Raw genomic sequence first — 27,551 nt, 5'->3', positions numbered from 1 at the left:
CCTTTATATAAAACTCTCTCTTATACATGAGTTTCTGTAGATTTGTTTCTCTAAAGTACCCAGACTAACAAATCCAAACACTATAACATTAATATATATAAAATATAAATAGAAATTATGTATATATGTGATATTTAAAGAAATGAAAGCAATGCAAAGCAAGTAAAAAGGAGAGAAAGAAAAGAAAATTGCAAGGCAGATTTACAAAACTAAATTAATAGGCCTTTTGAAACGAAAATTATAAAATTAGCACACCGATGAATTAATTACGCTGAAAATTAGAAAATTTAAAGTGTAAAATAGAAACGTCAGAAGTCATTATGTAGAATGCAGTAGACAAGAAACAGGAATGAGAAAACAGGGTTTATGAGACATAACCTAAAACCCACTGCTATTAAGTCCATTCTGACTTACAGCAACCCTATAAGGTTTATAAGACTGTAAATCTTTACAGGAGCAAACAGCATCCTCTTTCTCCCATGGAGCTTCTGATGGGTTTGAATAATTGACCTGTGGCTAGCATTCCCATGACACCAAAGAGAGATACTCTATATACTCGAATATAAGCCGACCTCAATATCTGCTGAGGCACCTAGTTTTGCCACAAAAACTACATTAAAAATGTGCTGAAAATCTCGGGTTATCCTTGAGTATATAAGGTATATATGCCAAACTAAAGTCAGCCTGATTTACAAAGCAGGTGAAATTTCAAGAATAATGGCTAGGAATGTTCTAGAATCTGCTTTGGAGATTAAATCTGAGTGCCAGGTTTGCATTGGAAGCCCCAAATCTATTTTGATTCTCAACATAGATTCTATATCCAATGAGTTCATTTCAGTACATTGACCAGCAATGTAAACTATTTTGCCTTTAGGAAGAATGTGTTTTTTACCATTCCCTTGGTACACCGTTGATGGAAATTGGGATGCTAAGGTCTAATGGTCATGAGCCATGTCCCAACCAAGATGATTAGAAGGTCCTGAACCAACCTTATAAGTTTTCTTTCCTACAATAGTGTACGTATTCGAAACCTGGTCCCTTTCTCAACTTTGTGATGAATTGATTTGCAACCAATCATGAAATGTGTTTCCTTCATGTTCCAAGTCCTATTTAAGTAGCTGGGTTGGCACCGTCTTAGTCTCATGCTGAGTGTCTCTCATCCAGCTGACTTGTCCCCTTTCTTTTAAAGACTTAATAAACGGACCCCTGGAAAATGCATTTGAATTTAGGGGTCTCTTTTTTCCTTAAAATAAACCAAAGGATCTCATGAATTGTCACTTCCACAGTAAATTAAGCAAAATGAACAAGTGGGCACTGGTGTTCATCAGAATTAAACTTGAAAATATTAAGAACAGGAAGATTTTTAAAGTCATCAGAGGAAAAAAGCAAGAAAATACAGTGGAATGAAAATTAGACAACTTGATAAGAATAACAATGGAGTCAGAAAAGGATGGGCTGATATGCTCAAATTACTGAGTAAAAACAAACATCAGATTAGAATTAAATAATCTGCAAAACTATCTGTCAAGAATGAGGATGAAATAAAGATATTCACAAATAAAAAATAGGAAAGTGACAATAGAAACCATTAACTACCAACAGAAATATAGTAGTAAAGTGTGTTCTTATGTATATTTTTAAATACCATGTGGGAAGATCTATAATAATGTGTTTAATATGTTAAAATTTTAAAATAAATTGACTATAAGGAGAAAAGTATTAATGATCTATTTGTGAGGTTAATTCAATTTTGGATTATAATTAATATAATAGCAGATGTCAAGGAGGGGTTGATCAATTTAAACTTTGTAAGATTTGCATTGTTTTAGGGAAAGACACACTATTGATTAATTGACACTTTGTGTAAACTTGCTAACTTTTCCTAGTAGCATTACTGAAAATAAAAGCACAGATAAAGATTATAACTTAAACTAATACAGAAAAAAATGGGAGGAATCAAATGAAAATTCATTTAGTCCTAAAGAAGACATAAAAACAGAAAATCGGACAAATGGAGAGCAAATGTAGATGGCAGAAGTCAAGCTTTCAGAAGACATGATTATTAGTATGGAACTAACCTCTTATGAACTAACCTTTTATGAATTTAATTAAGAAAACCAATATTCCTCTAACACTATTGTGATAATGTCTGTATTGTCCGCAAATGTGGGATGCTCTCCATAATTTGGTAAAGTGAGAGGCAAAATGTAGAATGTTCTTGGTTATATCTATAGGAAAGTTCCTCAGGTTTCCAATTTCCTGTATGTTTGCTTAGAAAGAATGATCATCAGGATAATTGTGATGATTCTGACCTTGATGCACTTTTATGTTGAGGAGTTCCATAAGGGAAAATTCCTTTTAATTGACTTACCCTGCATATTTTTTCTATAACTCATGGCCTTACATTGTTTCACATCCTCCATAGTCTAATACATATGACAATATCTGCTTAATGTTTGAAATAGAATTTTTTTGTGTATTTCTGTCTAGAATAATATGTCAGAATGTTTTCTCTTTTCTTATAGCCATGACCCATTTTTTCACTCTAGAATTATTTTACTGTATGTACTTGAGTATAAGCCGAGTTTTTCAGCACATTTTTAATAGTTTTTGTGGTAAAATTAGGTGCCTAGGTGGATATTCTGATGGGCTTATATTCGAGTAAATATGGTATTTTAATAAGTTGAATACTCTTATTCAATTTTAATTTTCTTTGTCAGGGGAATCTCAGATGAAGTCATGACTAGGGGTGAGAATAATCATAAGTAGTATCATGTAAAATTTATTGCACTCTCTGAGTGTGGAGACCAGCAATGGCAAGGCAGATGATTTATGTCCATTTACTCACTTGATGCGCATGTGTTGACCATCTCCATTAAGAATGAGGCTCTGAGTAACTACTATAAGATATACCTAGAACAGCTTGAAATTATGCCAGCTTCAAGACATAGACATGCATAAGGGACACAAAGCATTTATATGAAAACACTGTGTGCAATAGTTACATAATCTGGTGTCAATTTGAGAGGATTATGAGTGAAGGGGTGGACTCCGGCTGGTCAATCAAGATAAAACCAACGAGCCCTTTGTGAGGGCATGGCCTTCTCCTGAGAATTCTGGGAACTCTGGTATTTTCCTCCTTGGGGGTGGGAGAGACTCTCTCTCTCTGCCCACTCTCTACTGACAAGGTTGACTCCCTGTGAGACATCCCTGAGGAGAAGCCACTTGGACCTACTCTGATGTAGCCCTGTGTGCTGGAGAAACCACATGGCGATCCCTGCCAGCTCTGAAAGCTTAAGCCATTAGATCCAAAGGCTTTCTACCCACTGGCCTGTGACTGTCATGCGTTCGGTGTCATTGCATGTGTTTCTTGAGTCTGAAGAGGATTTTATAGATTGGTATCAGACATATGGGCCAATATCGGATTTATGGGCTTGGAATAGATTGGGTTGGGATGATTTCTTAATGTACAGTTACCCTTTATATAAAACTCTCATAAACACTTATGAGTTTCTATGGATGTGTTTCTCTAGTCTACCTGGACTAAATGGACAAGGAAAATTCATTTTGGTGAATTTTTAAGTAATTTCATTAGTGGAGTAGGCCAAATTGGCATCAAGCCAATTCTTCTAGTAAAAAATATGATATTTCATTTAACCAAATTTTTTTTATCTGAAACCTAGAGATGTAAAGACATATGTAGAGACATAAAAGATGGCACAATAGTCCCTTATTTAAAATGTAAATTGTTACCCAAATAAGTAAATACATTTGTACTAAGTGCTGCAGACAATACCCTTGTTCTTCCAGGAGTAAATTGGATAAATAGATAATAATTAAAAAACAAAACAACAACAAAAAAGCATCAAATGACTATCACCTTAATCTAACAATCAAATATTAAACACACAATAAACTGCACTCCTACCCACTCCCAAGGACTCAGCTCTGCCTCGTCTCCAACTCTACAGGGAGGTTGCAAGGCTGCAAGACCTAGAGGGAGCACAAAGTCTCATCTTTCTCCCTCAGAGTGGTTTGTGAGTTTGAATCACCCAGGACCTCCATTAGATAATTGAATGTTCCTAGATCAGAGGTTTTCAACCTGTGGGTCGCAACCCCTTTGGGCGTCGAATGACCCTTTCACAGGGGTTGCCTAAGACCATCGGAAAACACATATGTCTGTCTGATAGTCTTAGGAACCGAGACACCGCTCTTTTATCGTCTCCAGTCGGGTCTGCCCACATGCAGATACGCCCACATACAAGTACCCGGTATGATGATATCATCGCAACAACCCCATCACATACACCCTGTACAAATACAGGGTGTATGTGATAGGGTTGTTGCCATAATGTACTTATGTAGACCAGTCACACATGTGTAGAGAACACCTACTGTGTACAAAGCATTTACTGTGTAGAGAGCAGCTACTGTGTTGAAAGCAGCTACTCTGTTAAGAGCAGCTACTGTGTTGTAAACAGCAGTATTGGAGGTAAAATGATGCTTTATTAATTATAATTACTGGGTAAATGTAAAATCATGTACTGTAAAATTATCAACTACTGCAAAAAAAATCTATACCATGGGAACTTAATCTAGATGCCCATCAGTCTTTTTATATTCAGCTTTGGTTGATGTGAATACTGCTCTCCTCTGATAGCAATAGGTATGTAATGAAAAAACAACACAGAGAATGGTAAATCATAGGAAACTTTAATGAAATGTATTAACTGAACTATGCCGTGTATCAATTTTTGTATTATTAAAGCTACTTTCATTAGCAAACCGACCCATGACAATGTATCATGTAGAGAACGTTAAGAAAAGAAAATATAGTGAGGATTTTTTACAGTATGCTTTTACCTCAATACTTACAGCAGGAATTGAGAAACTGTAATGTGTTATTTGTTGTAAAGTTCTATCAGCTGAATCTATGAAGCTGGACAAACTAAAATGCCACTTTAATAGCAAGCATCTGAGGATACCAACTATTTTAGAAGCAAAGCTGATGTACTCAAGAAAGCCAGACTTGACGCTGGTGGCAAGACCACAAACAAAATCTAGCAGCTGTTGAAGCTTCATAGTTGGTGGCACTCAGAATCACCAGTTATGAAACCTCACACCATTGCTGAGCATTTACTGTTGCCAGTAGCCAAAGAAATTGTTCGAGTTATGATTGGAGATGAATTTGTTAAGAAATTGAATGCAATTTCCTAACCTAAGGACACTGTCCACAGAATTATAGATGACATGTCTGCTGATATTCTTGATCAGGTAATCCAGCAAATTAAATCTGTTCCACTTCCAATATTTAGCATCCAGCTTGATGAATCTACAGATGTTGAAAACTGTTCACAGTTACTGGTTTATGTGAGGTATATAAATGATGGCGACTTTAAAGATGTTTCTTTTTGGCAAAACTTTTGATGCATGTGAGGTATTTGACACAGTTGGTTCATTTCTGAAAGAGCAAAGATCTCTTGGGAAAAGGTCTGTGGTGTTTGCAATGCTCCAGCTACGCTAGGATGTCGATCTGGATTTTGATGTTTGGTACTGAAAGAGTCGCCAAAAGTCATCCAAATTCACTGTATGATTCATCTGAAAATATTAGCAATGAAGACTCTGCCACTAGAGTTACAAGAAGTAATGAAAAGTGTCATAAGTTCTGTCAATTTTGTAAATGTGAACGCTTTTTAAACGGTCAACTGTGTTTGCAACTGTGCAATGAGCTGGATGCACCAAATAATGCTCTGCTATTTCACACTGAAGTGAGATGGTTGTCAAGAGGAAACGTTTCAAAATGTGTTTTTGAGCTTCGTGATGAACTCAAAGCATTTTATAATCAGAAAGCAAGACTGCAGTTCAAAGCACTTTTCAGCAATAAAAGTGAACTGCAGAAAATAGTTTACTTGGTTGCCATCTTTGCCATCTTGAATGAGTTAAATTTATCATTGCAAGACCAAATGCAGCATGCCTCAATTTGTCCGAATAGATTCGATCATTCCAACTGAAATTTCAGCTTTTGCAAAGAAAATTGTATGAAAATAAAATTCACATGTTGCCTACCTTATCTGCTTTCTTTGAAGAACATGGCATTGAACCAGACAAAAGGATTACAATGATAATTTCTGAGAAAGAACTCTTACATATACTTGCAAATGAAATTTCATCATTCTTTCCAAATCTACCTGACACCCCATGTGCACTTGCCAGGAGCCCATTCACAGTCAAAGTTGAAGACGTTCCTGAGACAGCACAAGAGGACTTCATTGAACTTATTAACAGCGATGCAGTGAGAACTGATTTCTCTACGATGCCAGTTACAAAATTCTGCATCAAGTGTGTGCAGTCATGTCCTGTTCTGTCTGAGACTGTGCTGCGCCTTCTTCTTTCATTTCCAACAACATATCTTTGTGAAACAGGGTTTTCCAGCTTGTTGGTTATCAAGTCTAAATGCAGAAGTAGACTTGTTGTAGAAGATGATCTTTGTGGTGCTCTTGCAAAGACTGCCCTGAGAATTTCTGATTTGGTGAGAAAGAAGCTATCTCAACCTTTGCACTGACGTTGGCTTTTTTGTGCATACTGTCCCAAAATGTAGAAATGTAGTTTACTGTTGTTTTATTAAGACTTTTAACCATGCTACAGCATGCTTCATGCCATAATTTCATTTATCAGTAATAGGAAGTAAATATTTCACAATATCTAATTACATATTGTTTTTGTGATTAATCACTATGCTTTATTGTGTTCAATATGTAACAATGAAAATACATCCTGCATATCAGATATTTACATTATGATTCATAACAGTAGCAAAATTACAGTTATGAAGTAGCAATGAAAATTTAAGGTTGGGGAACGGAACTGTATTAAAGGATAGTGGCATTAGGAAGGTTGAGAACCACTGTCCTAGAAGAATCAAGAGGAACCAGAAACCCTTAAAATTACGTAGAGATGATCAGGAAATTATATAGATGAAGATACCTGAAATCGGCATAAAACAACAGCGACTAATGCTAATATGATTACATACTATGAAATAAATACATTGGCAATAAATTTTAATTGATAAAATTAGATCTAGCAATTAAACTAGAGATAGAAATCTTATTTACTTTATTTTAGTCCTTTGTTTAAAGGTTTTCTGAATCAATCACATCAATTTTATTACATTTTAATATATTTAAATAAGGATGAACAAGTTGTAGTTCAAAACTTAGTATTTTAGTCAACTGCTATGTTGTATACAGTGACATCCATTGTACAGGGATTAATTAACTTCAGCACTAAATATAACGCATTGGAAAAAGTAGCTGTCATTTTCTTACAACTCATGTTCTGCCTTAATCATTGTCCTCATAAAATGATTAGATATAATCCTTAAGTTTCTCAAAATATCTTGGGAATATATCTACTACTACTTAAAAAAAAAAAAAATATATATATATATACACACACACAAATACATATGTATACACATTTATTTTTATCTGAGAATAAGTAAAAATATTGGTATGAAATTATGGAAATCTGTATTAAACAAAAACATAAATATAAAAAATCTGCTTCTGGATATATCCTGTATCTTCTGAAGGTGATACTTCCATCTTCCTTACCCTCTGAAAAGTTATTCCCTCTTCAATTTACATAAAATCAAAACAGAAGTTTGGGTATTCCCAAGGGATTCAAATTCTGTTCCTTTTCAGTGTTTTTTGAGTTAGGGAGCCAATGAATTCTGAAGGGACAAGACCATGGCTCTTGATATTCCCAGGGAAATTCTCGGCTGTCCATGCTACCCAGAAGAAGGAGCAGGTACTCGCTTTATTGTGATGAGGTTAAAATAAAAAATTGAAAAACGAAACACTTCCAGGCTGATTTTGTGGCTTTCGTTCCCCAGTATAGTTTTAATTTTTCTTAAAACTTCTTCATCTGAAGTTCCCATGATCATTCTAGGGAGCCCTGGTGGCATAGTGGTTACCCAATGAACTACCAAGGTTATCAGTTCGAAATCACCGGCTGCTCCGTGAGAGAAAGATTCGGCTTTCTACTCTCCGACAGCTTTACAGTCTAGGTAACCCACAGGCGCCGTCTACCCTTTCCTGTCGCATCAGAATCAACCCAATGGCAGGGAGAGATAATCACACTCTGTCCTTTGAAAACACCCAGGAAGATTACTCTTTCACAACTAAAAAATCCCAAACAACAGTCACCACAATTTTCTGAGCTGACCTCTCTGCCTTGATTGTAATAGGCCTGGAAGACGCCCTGGAGCCCAGGTGCCATAGAGGGTATGCGTGGGGCTGTGATGGCCAAAACAAGGTGCGCAGTTGGAAATCACCAGCCACCCCTTAGACGGCTTTCTACCCTATACAGAGTTAGTCCAGGAAACCCGTCCTCATAGTCATTAGGAGGCGGCATTCCCTGGATGGCAGTGCGTTTGTTTGTGTTTGGCGTCGATCCCCTCCAAAACCACAGTTTTGATTAGATCTTTTTACAAAGGTATCATAAAAAGACTAAGACAAGTCTATTACTGAGCGAATTTGTCTACAATCATTCACTTATCACAGAGACATTTACACACATTTTGCTTGGCATAAAACCATATATATAGAGAAACTAAAATCTAGAAGAAATAAGAAATACTTTTTTACGTACCTTCATAGTCTCAGAGTTGAAAACTATGATTGGCACAGAAAAATTACAGATGTATAAGTAACCTATGCTGCCATTTAGACATAATATAAAACATCCTATCTTGCAATTACATCATGTTTACATTCAAATTTACTTTGAAACCCAACCTGGTAAGCTATCATATGAAAAGAAACATTGGCCTACCAAGAATATTTTTCCTTTCCTTTCTTTTTTAAGTATTGTGTATGTGTAGAATTTTCCTTTGTTTTGTTTCTGTTGCATTTGTTCAGTGTTATAAACACAATATTGCATTAAAAAATTGGTGTTTGTATATCTTATTATTGATACTTATTCTGTTTCTCTGATGATCATAAATGCATATCCATGTTCATTATTTAACAACATGTCCAAAGCCAAACCTCATGCTTTGAGGATGATTCTAACTCATAGCAAGTGTGGTAGTTATATAATCTGTTGTCAATTAGAGAGGATTAAGAGTGTAGGGGTGGAGTGTAGCCTGTCAATCAGGTCATAGCTTGATGACCTCATTTGGAGGCTCTAAGGAGATAAATAGCATGCTGGAGGCAGGACACAAACTCACTCCCTGGATGGCATTGCATCTGACAAGACATGTGGAGCTACCCTAGAGCCCTGGAGTGGAAGGAGCCATGTGGAGAGCCCTGCCAGCATTGAGATGCCTTGACTGCCACTGGATCCACAATGCTTTCTATCTACTGACCTGTAATCTTCCTGCATTCAACATCATTACATGTGTCTCATGAGTCTGAAGAGGAATTTATAGGTTGGTATCAGATATATGCATTAATACTGAACTTATGGACTTGATCTGGACTGGGCTGGGATGTTTTCTTAATATTCAATTGCTCTAATATATAAAAATCTAATATATAAAAACACATATGAATGTCTCTGGATTTGTTTCTCTAGTCTACCCAGACTAACACAGTAACCTTATAGGTTTTCCAAGGCTTTTAATCTTTTCAGAATCAGACTGCACAAGCAGCTTTGTAGTTAGCAGCCAAGCATTTTAATCATAGCACCACCAGGGCTTATTAACAACAAACATATCGACCCTCCTTATAGTACACATAAGTAAGCTGTCTAGGCCACTGTTCCAGTGCTGCCAGAATAAATTCAAACTTTATTACTGACTTCAAATACTTCCAGATTTTGAACATGACCACGTGGGCAGTGTCCTCTGAGAATATACACCTCTTTTTATATAATACTTTTATTTGTTTTAAGTCATCAAATCCCTATCATAAACCTTCCACATTTCAATTCACTTTCCTTTATTCCTTTGAGAAGCTTTTGAAAAGGTTTCTTTTCTTTAAGATGCCTCTCCTGGCAAATTAAGGAAAAGTTTCCGTGTGAGATGAATTACTTGCCTTCTATAATGTATGAGGCAGGGGAATTCCTATAATATGAATTTAACATTTTAATCCTTCTTCAAGGATACAAGATTTTAACTGATATTTTAATTACTTTATGTTCGCATGGGGGACATTTCTTCAATAATTGGTGATGTATGCTGAGAGTGAAATAACCCCTAGCTGCTGTTTTTGCTCTACTATTGCAATCACTCAACACATTGCCGAAGTCTTATTAGAGAAAAACAAATTCTCTAAAAATCCTGGTCTACATATCAGGGAAAGAAGAAACATAAATACTTCTCAATGCATTATCAATATTATTGTGAAGCTACACAGAGGAAGGAAAAAGTTTATTATACTAGTATAAAAGGAAATAGAATACTTCACATGTTTTATTAGGACTTGAAGTAGTTATTAGTTTTAGTAGTTATTAACACTATAGTTATACAGTCCCTTTCACTGAATACATATCTAATAAATGGTTGTTGAATATCAGCTAAACATATTAGAAAAGTCACAGTTTCTTATAGCACAAATCAGAATTACACTAGTTTCTGATATACTGTTTCTGGGTTCACTTTCTCATTACTTTATTCTCTGAATTATTTCCTGATTATTTTCACTTTCAAGTGTTTCCTATTTTGAGAAAAAATACATTAGCCCTTTTTTGAAAATGTCATCATGTTGACATGGAGCTATTAACTCCAAGGTTGTGTGCTTCCGTAAAGAAACACCATCCCACAAACCCTAAATAGGGTGGTTAAGAGTCAGAATTAACTTAAAGGCAGTGAGTGGGATTTTCAGTTCTATTTTTTTTAGCTTTTTTGCCTAAAATTAAATAGCACATACACAGAGAGTTATAATAATTTTACTAGTAGGCACAAACCTTTACCCTAGAAATTCTAGAGTGCTTTCACTAATGTGTAAAATCAAAGCCCGGTGCTATCAAAATTCAAATGCATAGAGCAAATCAACACTCATTTATGTAAACTATTTTATGATTTAGTCTTTCTGTTTTTGTCAGAATAGCTGGAGCATTTTTAAGTTCCCTAAAAAACAATTGCTTGGTTATCTTCTAGTATATAATAAAAGAGAAATCCGGAGTCAAAAGCAGAATAAAGGGAGGTCATTTAAGGCTGATTTAAGAATTATGAAAGGTTTGATGGTGTTAAATATCAATTGAAATGCTAAGGTGGCATGCTGGGCATCATTCTTGTGGGTGGAAAACTACAACAGCATAGGTATTCTTTAAAAAATTGAGAGTAAGTGTAAATTAGATCTCAACAGATTTCTCACTTTAACATAACTGTTTTATAAAGTGGAGCAGAATTTCTTTCTCTCTTTGTAACCTGAAAAAAATTGTTTTACTTACTGTTATGATTTCAAGAGCACTTGATGTTACAATAAAGAGCACCATTGAAGATAAACAATGATTTTTTGCACAATGAACACTTTTATCAATTTCAAATGGATAATGATATAAAAACACAAATTTCTTTCAAAATGGAGAAGTTTTTCTTGCCATGTATAAAAAAACTATGCTTTGAATTTAAAATATTACTTTTTCAATAAGTCACTTCTATAGTCTTTTTTCCTTCTTATAGTCTTATCAGAAAACAGCTTTTAAAAATATCTCAGTGTTTAGTTGCATTTATAAAACTATTTCTATCCTTGGATAACAGAGCAAAATACATATATTAAAAGCATTTATTTAAATATATTATAATTATTTTCCCACATTAATTCTAGAAATTTGTTCAATGTTTAATATTCAATATAAAGCAATATAAATGAAAACAGTGGTAGAAGTAGTAGTCACCACTGAGGTGGTGGTGGTAGTAGGAACAGTAGTAGTAGTAATAGTAGTAGAAGTAATAGCAGTAATGTGAGCCATGGAAGTGTAAAATAAGCATATAACCGGTGGCAAGGTTTAAACTCCACCCCCTCAAACCCACTGCCATAAAGTTGATTCCTACTTCTAGTGACCTTATACAAGGTTTCCAACACTAAATCTTTATGAGATTAGACAGTCTCATTTTTCCCTTTTGGAGCAGCTGATAGGTTCAAGTTGCCAAAATTGCAGTTGGCAATTCAATGCCTAACCCCGGTGCCACTAGGAATCTTTATAAAACTGGAAAGGTGGAATAAAACTGGAGAGGTAGGAAGGAACACATCTGAGGTATAATTTTCACTTGCATATACTGAGAATTTGTATATTGTTTTATTCTGTATGGGTGTCAACAAGTATAAATCTTCCTGAGGTTTTCAAATTCCAAGTAGACATCCCCAGAGATTTGAAAGTAATTTAACTGGCCTTGTCTCCTTAAAGTAGTCCCATAACAATATGTGCTACTTTATTACAGCTTAGGTGTTTTCCCTCATGCTAACGAATAACTCCAGTTGGCTTTATGAATAACATGCTCACAACAGTTGTCTCGTGAGCCCATATATGAGTTATTAGCTGTAAGAAATACACAGCCCAAAGCTACAAGTATAATTTAAACCCAGCTTAATAACACAGTTGCATTAACAAGTTTATATATATTCATCTCTACAATGTTGGCTCAACTGCTAAACATCCTTTTAAAAATGAGAAACTTGACAACATAGTTCATAAAACAGTATATGAAAAGTTATGATGTTTTAATTTCAAAAGGAAAATATGACACAGTTTATTTATTTACTTGGTCTTTGAACAGACATTTTCATTGGCACCTTTGCAATACAACATAAGAAGGAAAGCACTTGGAAAATATATAACATAATCCCTGAGGAACATGTTATTTTGTTGTATAACATTATCAAGTATTTATCTCATCCTTTCAATAAATATTCTTGAAAGCTGGACTTTTTTGCATTACTTTTATTTATATCGCTCAGTTATTTTCAGTAGGCTTGAAGCATATGGATATTACCAACTATACACCACAATACAGAGGACAAGAAATGCAATGAACTTGTAAGACACTGTGGTAGTTACATAATTTCATGTCAACTTGATAAATAGAATGAAGGAGTGGAGTTTAGCCTGTCAATCAGGCCACAGCATGATGCTGCCTCCTTGGGAGTGTGGCTTTCCCATGAGGATTCTGGGAACTTCCCCTCTTCCTGCACTATCTCTCTGCTTCACCTTCCTATTGACAAGCCACATAGAGCCATGGCAGCAGAGGCCTGGAGAGGCGTCCACCACCATTGGATCCACAAGACTTGACACCCACAGGCTTATCATCTTCCTGCATTTGGCATGATTGTGAATGGTTATGTGAGTCTGAAAAGGTATTTATGGACTAGTATAGGACTGAGAAGTATTTATGGACTAATATTAGATTGATCTGCACTGGGTGGGTATGTTTTCTCAATATAGAATTGCTCTTTGATATAAAGCTCTCTTTTACACACATTTGAGTGTTTCTGGATTTATTTCTCTAGTCAACCCTTTAACACAGACACATAATGTCTATCTTAAGATATTAATCCATCTGATGATTCACAAAAATGATGCACTTTCTATAGCTGCCTATTTAACTTAAATAAAAAGTTATTCAAGTTACCTATAGTAATAAGAGTTCAAAGTATGGTCCATGATGTTTCAAAGTGATGGAAAGACCTCATGGTTTACATATATATATTATAGGTACATACAAGGGGAGACCAAAAATTACCTGGAAAAAAGCTCTACCTGAGCGGACCTTTCATAGGAAACATTTTTGCTGCAAGGCAAGCATCAAGGAACTCGGTCCAGTGGTGTCCCCTGGGAAGGTTCTCTCTGCTCACAGTGCATTTTTTTGTAAAAGTAGTTTCACTCGAACCTTGTTTTTTGATGGCCAATTTAAGAGAACAGCATGCAGCTGTGAAATTTTGTTTCCAGCTCAGGAAAAATGCTGCAGAAACTGTTGTGATGTTGAACACAGCTTTACAAGGACAGCACTATGGGAAAAACTGGAGTGTGGGAGTGGTTTTCTCCTGAAGATGGGGCTGGTGGTTTCAAACTTCTTACTTTGTGGTTATTAGCTCAACACCTAGCCCACTATGCCACCACAGATCCCTACTAATATATATATATATATTTTAAAAAATTCACTGCCATAGATTCAATCTTGACTCATAGCAACTCTCTCTTGGTTTCTGAGGCTGTACTGTTTATTGAAGTAGAAAGCTGTCTTTCTCCTGCTGAGCTGCTGGTGGTATCAAACTGCTGACCACACAGATCACAGCGCAATGCATAAGCACTAAACCATCTGGGCTCCATAGACAGACAGACAGACAGACAGACAGACAGAAAGAAAGATAGATTAGATAGATGATAGATAGATAGATAGATAGATAGATAGATAGATAGATAGATAGATGATAGATAGATAGATAGATAGATAGATAGATAGATAGATAGATAGATGATAGATCGATCGATCTAGAGATATAGATAGATATAGAGAAAAAGATAGATGTAGAGACATAGATAGATACATCGAGAGAATATACTTTACTGTCTCTATAAAATACTTTGCTATAGTAGAGACTTAATATTATCATTTTTTGAAATGTATTAAAAATAAATTTTCAGAAAAACATTTATTTTATCAAAGCCTATCTAATCAGTGATATATTAAGATTTTCAAGTACTTAAGCAGGAAAAATATATTATCTTGCTCTTGATCTTATATGCAGTTCAAACTCAACTCAATAAAACAAACCATCAAATAAGTATAAAGAAATCCAAAAATGTTTTCACTTTTTCCCTATAACTACTTTGATTTTTATTTTAAGTATTGGATTTTTAAAAATTAGGATTTCCTGTTTTAATGATGACCTCAATACTGCTTTACCTCCCTCCTATTGATAACCAAACATTAATTTATTTCTGTATTAATATTTTCCTATATTTAATTATTTAAAAATAAAACTGCCATTCACAAGACACAGTTCATTTAAGTGGTTGCAGTCAACCACTTCCATAATTAAGATTGGTTTTAGTGATTGCAATTCAGTTCAAAAGTAAAATTAATGCAATAATGAGTAACTGTAATCACTACATCCTTCACATTGTAATACTGCCTAAATGTGTAATGATTTAGACTTCAAAGGGAATATTCGTAAACATTATATAGCAAGGGAAGTAAGAAGTCATGTTTGAACTTAATTTCTGGCTGCCTACTATATGTCAGACACTGTATTAGAAATGTATATATTATTACCAATATATGAACTAGGACCTCTATTTCTGTTTGAGGAAAGATAAAAAGAATTCAATCAATTTGAGCAAGGCTCACAACTGTATAATAAGTAGGAATTGAATAAATGGCCTTATCAGTTATTGATGATTAAACTTGCTGTGAAGCCTTACTATGTGTGTGGATGTGTGCTTGCAAGGAAGAGGTGTACCTTTTTCAAGGGCAAAAAATCCTGAGTGAATTACTCTCTCTTACAATTCTTCTGAAGTTATATCTTCATACTGTACCACCAAAACCCATCTTTAGTTATATCATAAGGTATTTGAAAACTCCTATCAAATTCTGTACATTAAAGGATCCTTCCAAATGAGAAGGATGAAGAAGCAGCCATAAGCTGATTGGTACTAAATTTTTAAAAATTCTTTAACAGTTATGTAAACATATCCTGTTGAGGGGTACATTTTTTCTACATATTTCTACACATGCACAGCCCCATACCTGACTTTTTCTGACTTTTCCTCTTTATGTCTTTTGAGGCGTTTGGCAATGTTCCATTAACTAAATGTCACATGTCCAGTGTAACAACACAGGTAAAAACCTATAACCAGAGCCTCGAAATTAATCCGTTCTTGTTTAAGTAGTCCTATAAAAATATATGCTAGCTAGTTCATTTTAGCTTAGGAGTTTTCCATCATGCCAATGAGATTTAAATTTTAGTTCATTGTTATATAACTGGGTGTTGCTGTTTTGCAATTCCCTAAACATATTTTTTTTCCTATTGCTAACCTAGCAATGAGTTTGTTTTTGTATTGTTTCTATATGTTTAATTCATGAAGGGGTAAGATGTGTTTTTGAAATATTATGAATATTAGTTACCTCTGCAATTATGTCCACAGAAAAATTATAAGCACGATCAGGCTGACCTTATCCCATTGCTCCAGGAAAGAAAACACAATCCAGGCTTGACCAACACTCCTTCCCACTAGTCTTATCGGTCGGTTCACAGATGGCACACAGTCCAAAGCCTCCACGCATGGATTTTGCTGAAACTTTGGAGGAGACCCTCTTTTTCATCAAAATGAGAACTCTAAGCAACAAGTAAGTTTAGAAGCAAAATTTTCCAGCCTCAGCGCTCTGTAGTTGAACTGGATAACAGTGTGTTCTGATTGACTGTTCTGTGTATTTCAGGGTCATTGTAGGATATTTAATAGGATCCTGACTTTTTATCACTAAGTATATCTATCAACTCCTCCAGCTCCCTATAAATCATGTCAATCCATCCCCTTACAGAAGGGTTGTGGGGAGGAGATGAGCCAGTCAGGGTGGGGTAACAGTGATGAAACATACAACTTTCCTCTAGTTCCTAAATACTTCCTCCCCACTCACGATCATGATCCTAGTTCTACCTTACAAATCCGGCTAGACCAGAGGATGTACACTGGTACAGATAGGAACTGGGAACACAGGGAATCCAGGACAGATGACCCCTTCCAGACCAGTGGTGTGAGGATCGATACAGGGAGGGTGGAAGGAGGGTTGGGTAGAAAGGGGGAACTGATTACAAGGGTCTACATATAATCTCCTCCCTGAGGGATGGGCAATGGAAAAGTGTGTGATGGAAGACGTCAGACAGTGTAAGATATGAAAAAATAATAATTTATAAATTACCAAGGGTTCATGCGGGAGGGTGGAGTGGGGAGGGAGGGGGAAAATGAGGAGCTGATGCCAGGGGCTTATGTGGAGAGCAAGTGTTTTGAGAATGATGAGGGCAATGAATATACAAATATGCTTTACATAATTGATGTTTGTATGAATTGTGATAAGAGTTGTTTGAGCCCCCAATAAAATTATTTTTTAAAAATCATGTCAATCAGAAATGCCTTCCCACATTACTGAAAGTCCTTTATGAACTAGTTGTGGACAACTGGTTTAGAACAATCATGAATCAATTCTGTTACCATGTTGACATGTTTAAGAATGGTATTTATAGGAAACAAAATCAAAAGATAATAAGAGACAGAGAAACTCAATAGCATATTTTTAGACCCTAGATCCAACTATGCTTAAAGAGAGACCAATTAGAATATCAGGATTTTATTTAGCAAATTGAAAATTCATGGAAAAAATATACTAGGGACCCTTTAATTGTTTTTTATTCTGTTTCTAACTGAGATATGTAAAGGAAACACACACACACAAGAAAATTTCAAAAAGCCCAGAGAAAAATTCCATTATCTATTAATTCCATTTTTCCATTTACTTTTTGAGGTACCTTTGATTGGATTTATGTGTATGTAAATATATATCTGTGTAGTGTGAAAAAGAAGAGACAATGAATCTCTTTTTATATAATAGTAATGAATGTATAAGGTATTTTAAAAGGTGAATTTTTATTTAGTTACAGAAGAAAATTCACCATAATCTTCAATACAAAATAACTTATCTATTTTATAGAATTTTCTTAGTAGTAAAATATGCTTTGATATAATGAGTAATTTCAAACTTAAATGTGACAAAATACAAAGTCAAATATCATGTAGTGATATGAGATAATGCCAGAGTGTTTTTTCAAAGAGAAAAATTTATTAACGTTACAATTGAGAAATTATAATATTTTGGTCCCAAAGAAATAAACATCTTAATTTAAACAAAATCACATTTCTTTCTGCTTCAAATTCTATTTTTGTTTTATTTTTCATCTGCAATATTGAGTCTATGTTTTATACATATGGCTATAGATATCTCATTTCTACTCTAAATATTTGAAGCATATTATCCTAGAACTGAATTTTCATCATGAAATCTACAGTTTTCATCATCTAATATATCTATTGTTTATTAAGTTGGGACTATAAATTGAAAAAATTTGTTGAGAAATTATATACCTAATATTATATTAAGATGGAAACTTAATATTTAAGATATTAAATCACCAGATACTATTTTCTCTAAGACAAATTTATGTCCATATAGAAAAATATACATAGTTTCTTTATATTTAATGACAAAAGTAATAGCTTTTATGAATAAAATCATAGAGAATAACAGATGCTAAATAATATTTTGATCATTATTCATATCAAATTATTAAATATGAGAGCCTCAAACATTTAAAGAAAAAAATTCCATTATCTTTAAGCTCCATGTTTACATCAACTATTAGAAATGCCCTTTTAAATAAATAAGCCTCTCATCAATCTTCATAATGTAATGGATAATGAGAAAAGTGACTTACATGATCAATTAGTTCACGAACCATTCCATTCCATTGTCCATTGGCATCATCCTGGGCTCCATACTTCCCGTCCTCCACAAGTCTAATTTCATATGTAAAGCCAAGAATTGTAGAGAGCTCTCTGAGAAGGTCAATGCAATAGCCCTCAAACCGGTCATTTCCATAAAGAGGTTTATCAGACTTCTTAAATAGAACATAGGGTTCTTCCTAAAAGCAATAAACATAAAGATAATAGTGTTAATTACTTATGAAACTGACTATGAGGATTTTGGATTTCTTAGAACAGAAATGTTTACATTATCAAACTTAGGGCAACAAATCAATTAAGGTTTTTTTTAACTTGTAATTAATATAGTTTAATATATTAAGAAGGGATATATTCATATTACTAATGAGATATCTGTACTTAACAAGAAATATAAAGCTATACTATTTTACTATTATAATGTGATACAAATGTAGTATAGAATATAATGTACTATATATCTTATATGCATGCACCCCCCTTTATCTGTTAGTTTATTGCACTGCAGTAGCTTGTGTGCCACTGTAACGCTAGAAGCTTTACTACCAGTATTTTAAATACCAGCAGTTGCGCATGGTAAATGGGTTTTAGCTAAGTTTCCAGACTAAGCACAAACTAGGAAGAAAAAAGTGTTTTCCACTTCTGAAAAATGAGCTATTTCTACTATTACAAGTAAGTAGAAGAACAGTGTCTAATATAATGTCTTAAGTAATGCCAGAAAATAAGTCCCTTATGTTGGAAGGCAAACAAAATACTACAGAAGAAGAGCTGTCTCCTCAAAGCAGAGTCTATCTTAACAAAGCATTCGGAACCTTCATTTGTTGATGGCACATACTTAAAACAAGAAAAAAAAATCTGTAAACATCCATTAATAATCAGAACAAGAAATGTATGAAGTATAGATCAAGTAAAACTGTGAGCCATCAACAAAAGAAATGGAACAAATAAGATCAATATCCTAGGCATTAGTAAGTGGAAAATGACCATTTTGAATTGAACAATCATGGTTTTCTATGCCAGGAATGACAAGCATAAGTGGAATGGTGTCCCATTCAACACCAGAAAAAATATTTCAAGTTCTATCTTAATATACATTTTATTTCTGTGATAAGATACGATTGATGTGCCTACAAGGAAGACTGGTTAATACAACTATTTTTCAAATTTATGCACCAACTACTAAAACTAGTGATGAAGATATAGATATAGATTAAGAAGAATTCTACCAACTGCTTCAATCTGAACTTGATCGAATATGTAATCAAGATGCATTAACAATGACTATAATTACTGGTGATGCGATTGGAAAAGTTGAAAACAAAGAGGAAAGGCAGTAGGTGGAAAACATGGCCATGGTGATAGATCAACGATGGAGATCACATGATAGTAATTGGAAAGAGTGACCTTGGTGGCATTGTAGGTGGACATAGCTGACCTCTGCAGACCAATCTATTGCACAAGGCAAGAGTTAGCCATGCCCCCCTGGTCCATTCTTCATTCCCAATTCTGACACTAATAGTTCCTCCAATGCCATTCTACATCTACGCTGGGTTCAACAATTCAGTGTAGTGGCCACACAGATCTCATGTACAATACTCACAATTAAGGGGATTTATTTGGCAATTCAGAAAGGATACGGTCATTGGTTTCCTCAGCAGCAGCCAAGTCTCTCCATTCTTGTCTCTCAGCCACATGGTCCTTTGGTCTTTGCCTCCTTGGGCCATTAAGGCAGCCTATCTATTGCTAGGTCCCACAATTCCATGGCCTCTGGCTAAATGAGTAGATAGCACCTATGGTCTCCATGCCACTCCTCTGAGTGCCTGTGACAGTCTCTGATGTATCTGGTCTCCGTGACCTCCACCACTTCAAACAGAGATCTTGAATTTACTCTTCCAATGTCATGCCCAAGTCCCATAGTCCACACAATCATTTGGTCGGAGTTACAGAGATTTAAGTAGAAGAGTCATATTAAGATATTTCACTCCACTATATTAATGATGTCTTCCTTGCAAATACCCTTTTTCAAGAAATTAAATGGCAATTATATAGGTGGACTTAACCAGAAGAATACACTGGAATCAAATTGATTACATCTCAGGGATGAGATGATAGAAAAGCTCAACGTTACCAGCCACACAAACCAAAGCCAGGGGCCAATTGTGGAAAAGACCAATAATTGCGTAGATATAAGTTCAAGGTGAAGTTGAGGAAAATGAAAACAAGTCGATCAGAGCCAAAATACAACTGAATCTATCCCACCTGAATTTAGAGAACACCTTAAAACAGATTCTACACATTGAACATTAAGGACTGCTACGAGCAGACGGACAGTCGGCTATCATCAAGAACATCACACATAAAGGAAGCAAATAGTCTTAAAAAAGCAGAATATAAAGGAGAGTATTCAGAAGATATTCTGAAACTCCTTTTAAAAATAGAGTAGCTGCTTTCCTATCTCGGGCTGCTAGGATCCAGCTCATGGGTCTCAGGAACCAGAAAACTGAGTGGCTCATCGCGCCCCTGAGGCTGCCTCTGGTGGCTTTGCTGCCAGCACCATGCCATAAAACGGACCTATCTGTAAGCCCACTGGTCTCCTTTGGCTTATCATGAGAAAAAGAAAGAAGGAAAGTAGACAGAACGTTCAAGTTAGACAAAAGAGAGGATTGGTGTGTAGGCCAAGCTCTACCTTAAGCAGCATCAAGCTAAGAACATACAAATGAAAAAGACTATCAAGATTCACAGAAACGCCAAACAAAAGAACGATGAGAGGACTCCACAAGCGCCAGGCCTAGCTATCTGCTCCTGGACAGGGAGGGACAGTAGGGCTAAAGTACTTTCCAATGTGATTAAACAAAAACAAGAAGAGAAAGAGGGAAAATGGGAAGTCCCTCTGCCCAAAGTTCATGACCCTCAACCTGTGGGTCATGACAGGGGTCACCCAAATTAACAGTAGCAAAATTATAGTTATGAAGTAGCAACAAAAATAATATTATGGCCATCAAGCTCAGAAGCAACAAAGCCCACATGGAAGAAGCACACCAGCCTATGCAACCACGAGGTGTCGAAGGGATCAGGTATACGGCATCATAGAACAAAAAATCTTACTATAGTGAATGATGGGGGGAGTGCGGAGTGGAGATCCAAAGCCCATTAGTAGGCCACTGGAGATCCCCTTGCAGAGGGGTCTCGGGGAGGAGATGAGCCAGTCAGGGTGCAATGTAACTACTAAGAGAAATACAACTTTCCTCTAGTTCCTAAATGTTTCCTCCCCGCTCCCACTACCATGACTCAAATTCGGCCTTGCAGACAACTTTCCTCTAGTTCCTAAATGTTTCCTCCCCGCTCCCACTACCATGACTCGAATTCGGCCTTGCAGGTCTGGCTAGACCAGAGGATGTACACTGCTACAGATAGGAGTTGAAAATACAGGGAATCCAGGGCGGATGAGCCCTGCAGGACCAGTGGTGTGGGTGGCGAAACAGGGAGGGTAGAGGGAGAATGGGTAGGAAAGAAGGAACCGATTACAAGGAACTATATGTGACCTCCTCCCTGAGGGACAGACAACCGAAAAGTGGGTGAAGGGAGATGTCGGACAGGGCAAGATATGACAAAATATCAATTTATAAACTATCAAGGGCTCATGAGGGAGCGGGGAGCGGGGAGGCAGGGGAAAAATGAGACCTAATGTCGGGGGTTTAAGTGGAGAGAAAATGTTTTGAGAATGATGTACAAATGTGCTTTACACAATTGATGTGTGTATGGCTTGTGATAACAGTTGTATGAGCCCCTAATAAAATGTTTAAAAAATAATAACATTATGGTTGGGAGGTCACCACAACTGAGAAACTGTATTAAAGGGTCGTGGCAATAGGAAGGTTGAGAACCACTGTCCTAGGGGAAAGTGAGGTTCTAAAACTATTTCAACAAAAAAAGGAAAAAGAAAGCATGGAAAAGGCTGGTTACTACAGTTTGCTTTGTTGGGGGTGACTTTACAGGGAAACTACCAAAATATGAACAATTCATCAGACTGATGGGCTTATGTTTCAAGAAAGCAATCATTATGCACCCTGGACTTAAAGCCACCTTTTGCTTACCAATATTTGGTGTAAAGAAGACCCCCTCATCCCCTCTGTATACAGTGTTGGGCACAATTACCAAATGGACAGTCACTGAAATAAGTGAGTGAGCTGGGACTGGTGACGCAAGGAGGCAAGGTGATTTGGGAGAAATATGTTCAGGTTCCCAACAATCCTGAAAACGATGGGTTTATAAATGCAGTCTTACTGGTTTGATGCCAGTTTCCTACAAGGAACACCCACCCCTCCACACACACACACACACACAAACACCTTTATTTGTGAGGACAACAAATTCATCAGGAAAACCATGAAAATTATCTTGTGATTCTGAGTCCCACACAACACCGTACATATCTGACATCAGAAAGAGAACTATTTTTAAGAAAAACAAAACATGAAAATGCCCCACTTGTAAAAAACGTAATAATACTAATAAATCAAATTGGAGTATCTAATGTGACCGGCAGAAATTATGAAGTAAAAAACTAAACAGAATTTCAAAGAGCGGCTCAAGCAAACAAAGTTAAAGTATTGCATGGAAATCTGCAAAGGTCTATTGAATAAGGGAATGAATAAAAGACTGACTATTTGCATACTCTATACCAATAATTGAAGTTGGGGGTTTATTTATATTATTACATTTTGTCCTGACAACTACAAAAATTGCAACTACTATTATATTTTATTATATGAATAAAGTAGCAGTTTACTTAGAAATCTAAAGGTGGTGGGTGGGGAAACAGTATGGTAGTTAGATTTTATGTCAACTTGAATTCATATGAAAGTGTAGGTGTGAGGTCCAACCAATCAAGAAGGGCATAGTCTAATGATGCCTCCTGGGAGGTTTGGTCTTTTTATAAGCGAGATGCTGGGAACCCCTCCCCTCTCTTCCTTTTCCTCTTCTTGCTTGCTGGGATGCTGTATCTTCCTCCAAGGGTGGCTCCATGTGGACCCCCAACACAGAGCTGTTGTCACTCTGCCATTTTTCCAGTGACCTTGGATCTACGTGATTCTGGCCTGTGGGATCAGCCTGGAGCTACATGAATCTGAAGGGGTTCTGGCCCACATTGGATCTGTGGACTTAAGTTGGACTGGGCTGGGATGACTTCTTGCGATAAGACTACTTCTTGATGTATGCATATAAGTATATATACATATGTATATATACTTCTTATATGTATATAAGTGCCACTGGTTTTCTCTCTCTAGACAAGCTAGCCAAACACAAGCAGTATCTAGCAAGTGCTTATGCGGCCTTCAAAAAAATTTATGTCAGGATCCTCTGTATGAAAGTGAAATTCTTATACCCAAATGTTAATGAGTTAGAGAAGGAAACAGATAGTGTATCCTTAAACAAATGGAACATACAACGTCACGTGGCTTTAATACACTGTTCCTGAGTTGATTTCCACCCCTAGACACTCTATAAGACCTTCTTCCCATGGACCCCTAGGTGGATTCAAACTGCTGACCTTATGCTTAGCAGGCAAGCATGTAACCACTCTGCCACCAGGTCTCCTTTCAGATAGTATCAAATGCTATTAAAACTGGATAATGCAATCGAGAACATATTCTGCATAGTAACTAGCAATATAAGATTTGTGTAACGTGTCTGAAAGTCTCTGAAAAGAAAAAAAGATAGAAATTAAACGTTAGAAAGAAAATAAAGTATTTAAAAATCTAAAAGAAAAGAATTCCAGGCTAAGGAATTCTTTTTCACTCAAGTGAAAATCTAACATAAAGACCCGTAGAACTTCGTCCTGGTCCAGGACGAGGATAATGACAGTCAGTGGGGCTGAGTGCAGTGAGTAAGGAGTTCTTGAAAAAGAAGAGAAGAGTGGGGTGTTAAATTCTATAGGATTCAACAAAGGGATCTGAATAAGCAATTTGTATGCTAACTAAGTGCAAGGAGAATGCATGCTTTAGCATTTTTCATTGAGGGCAGGTGGCATATCGTAAGGATGATTGTGCTGTGAGTAAACAAGTGTGAAATTGGCTCTACTACTTACTTAGTGAATATGGGAGAAGTCTCTGGAAGATTGTTCTTTGAGACAAGCCATCTAGAAATGTCATCACGCTCCTCTCGCCCATGAGAAAATCACAGTCATTCCACGAGGGCAGTCATACCTATTGGAGTTTTGACACACCGCAATGTGTCTATTTGCCCACACTCATCTTAGAAAGAATTAGTATTGATTCCATATCTTCCTATTCCGGTTTTCCTACATTAATTTTGTGTGCACCCTAGTGTCTAAGGAACCCATGCTGTACACTGGGCTGCTAACCACAATGTCTGCGGTTTGAAGCTACCAGGTGCTCCACAGGACAAATATTAAACTGTCTACTGCTACACAGACTCAGTCTAAGAAACCCAACAGTGCTAGCATCCCCTACAGGTCACCATGAGTTGGAATTGAATTGATGGCTGTGAGTTTGACTTCTTCAGTCTACTAACTAGGCAGTGTCCTCTGACGAGTATCCTGTTCTTCCAATCCAACTATAACACTGCCTCTGTACTGTCTGGATGTCCTGCTAAGAGACCAGCAAATTCCGCTAGCATTTCATCTGACTTCTGGAATTCTCATCTTACCTCTCTCTGAGACTGTGCGTTTGTTTGTTTTCTTGTCTGGTTACGGGTTTATTCAACACAAAACCATCCCCTCCAACTTTACTGGGGTGGCTGACCACGTCCACGACCAAATCTGCCTCTAAAAGGGAATTGCATGGCTGACCCAGCCCCAGCCTCGGCTTTCTTGTTGGCACCAGGCAGCATAGCGCTCCATCTGTACGTGTCTCCTTGTCAGTCTCTGAGACTGGTTTTTATTATCACCTCCACCTCCCTAAAATAACAAAGACATATCCAGTGACCACCTGTCCCTCAATACTGCCCCCAGATCATTCCCTCCATGCCTCATGCAATAATTTGCCTTCTCTAGAGCTAATGCCTCCATATTATATTATTCTGTCTTCACTATCACTGCCTTTCTATGAGATCTACATCAAAAGATTTACTCAAGGGGAATGGAACCTTCCTTGCTAATATTCAAGTATTGGATGTAAGTAACCACGGTTGCAGTCATTTTTTGTGTGTTTGAAATCCATTTTGATGAATTGTTCAACGTGGAAGTTTCTCAATCCCATGTCCTACTAGTCCTCAAATCCTTTCCCCCACTAAACTTCTACCTCTCTCCTGATCACAACTGAGTAAGGCATTTTCACAGAATATACCAACATCAAACACAAAAACGAACCCAGGTGCCTTCTACCTGTAGAGGACACGTGTGTGTCAGAGTAGACCTGTGCTCCATAGGCGCTCAGTGACTGGTTTTTCAAAACAAAATCAAAGCTTTTCTTCTGGTCTCTGGCTTAGCAGCTGAACATGCTAACCATTGATAACATTTGGGGATTCCTATTCGTTCTTCCAGTTCATTGTTCAATCATACCCATACCCTACAATTATTCAACTTCATAAAGACCTCTAATTCAACCACCTACTATCCATAACCCCGTTCTGTTTTCATTTCAGATTGTTGGCCTAGATTCCATATTTAATTTTCATTTCTACACCATACACACTATCAATCTGTTCACTCTTCTTTCTTCTTTTGTTATTCGGCCTTTCAAAGAAATGACCCCCACAACAACCCATCTCACTCAAAAATCAAGAATGCAAAAAACATAGGACCATTCTTTAAATTACATTTGCCTTCAGTGTGCCTCACCCTGAAACACAACATAGCTAATTACTCACATTTAAAATGAACACCTTAAAGATTTTGTGGTATACTATTTCCATCTCCCCACCGCTTCTCGATCAGGTTGGCAGGCAGTGGTGACTAAGAAAAGACAACAAAGAAGGACTTGGCTTCCCCCTTTGGAGAAAGTCGCTCATGAAAACAACCTTACACAGAGCCGTGAAACACCGGCTACTGAAGGCCAAATGGCAATGCCCAGTAACACAATCAGTCTCATGAGGGCAGCAGTCAAGAGATCATAAGACATGTTGGACTAGGTAAATCTGCTGCACAGACCTCTTTAGAATATTGAAAATCATGCCCCACCCCAGTCATGGTATTTTCAATTGCCTCATAATCACGTGAAATTAGGACCCTGAACCAGAGTCTCAGCATTTGAATTGTGGTTCTGGAGAAGTAGGTTGAAAGTAGCATGGACTGCTAAAAGGGCAAACAAACATGTCTTGGAAGATATGTGGCCAGAGTGCTCCCTAGAGGCAAGGATGGCAAGACTGTGTGTTTTGTATTTTGGACATATTGTCCGGAGCGACCAGCCTCTGGAGCAGGACATCATACTTGGTAAAGTGGAGGGTCAGCAAAGCTGAGGGAGGCCCTCAGCCATGTGGAATGACACAGTGGCTGCAACAGTGGGCTTGGGCATGGGAATGATTGTGAGGATGGTGCAAGGCTGCGTGGTGCTTCGTGCTATTGTGCATATGGGGTCACTGTGGGTGGGATCTCACCGAGAAGAGCAATCACCTTCTGTTAGGAGCTACAGTCATCCTGAGGGAATCTCACAGAGAGTAATTCCGGGGCAAAAGAGCCATACTCTCTCTGTCCTCTCGTTCTCTGAGATCCTGCCCTGGTTTTCCACTGGCCAGACCCAGTCAGAAATCAGAAGGCATAGGTGACGGTGGAGGTAATCCCCACAGGTCAGTCTCTTAAAACAGATAGCAGAGGAAGAGGATGAAGAATACACCTGGCCGAAGAGGACTATCTTTAGCACAATCCAATCACGTTTCACTTGCTCCAAGATTTAATTATTTGCATTTAGGTACTAATTACTAATTATTCCTTCCTTCAGTATGAATCTTTTTCTTTAGACAGAATCATGTTCAAAGTACACAAATCCATTCAACTAATTTATCCTTAATCCTGCATTCCACTTACATCAGAGCTTTTTTTTTTTTTTAAACATTTTATTAGGGGCTCATACAACTGTTATCGCAATCCATACACACATCAATTGTGTAAAGCGCATTTGTACATCATTCTCAAA

At 36.7% G+C, this 27,551-nt stretch overlaps 1 protein-coding gene and 1 pseudogene across 1 annotated transcript in view; one reads left to right on the top strand and one right to left on the bottom strand.

Moving 5' to 3' along the window:
- Window positions 1–27,551, bottom strand: part of GRIK2 (glutamate ionotropic receptor kainate type subunit 2) — a 754,527-nt gene that overhangs the window by 220,123 nt on the left and 506,853 nt on the right. The window contains exon 10 of the mRNA XM_004710894.2: window positions 18,435–18,641. Coding sequence (XP_004710951.1) covers window positions 18,435–18,641 — 207 coding nt within the window. The remainder of the gene's footprint in view (window positions 1–18,434; window positions 18,642–27,551) is intronic.
- Window positions 19,806–22,751, top strand: LOC105979364 (annotated as a pseudogene).

This window comes from Echinops telfairi, unplaced genomic scaffold (assembly GCF_000313985.2).
Source record: "Echinops telfairi isolate 266 unplaced genomic scaffold, ASM31398v2 ScPeMD7_3533;HRSCAF=4204_0, whole genome shotgun sequence".
In the NCBI taxonomy this organism is placed as follows: Eukaryota; Metazoa; Chordata; class Mammalia; order Afrosoricida; family Tenrecidae; genus Echinops; species Echinops telfairi.
The sequence above is the reverse complement of the archived record's forward strand: the minus strand, read 5'-3'. Positions and strand labels throughout refer to the sequence as shown.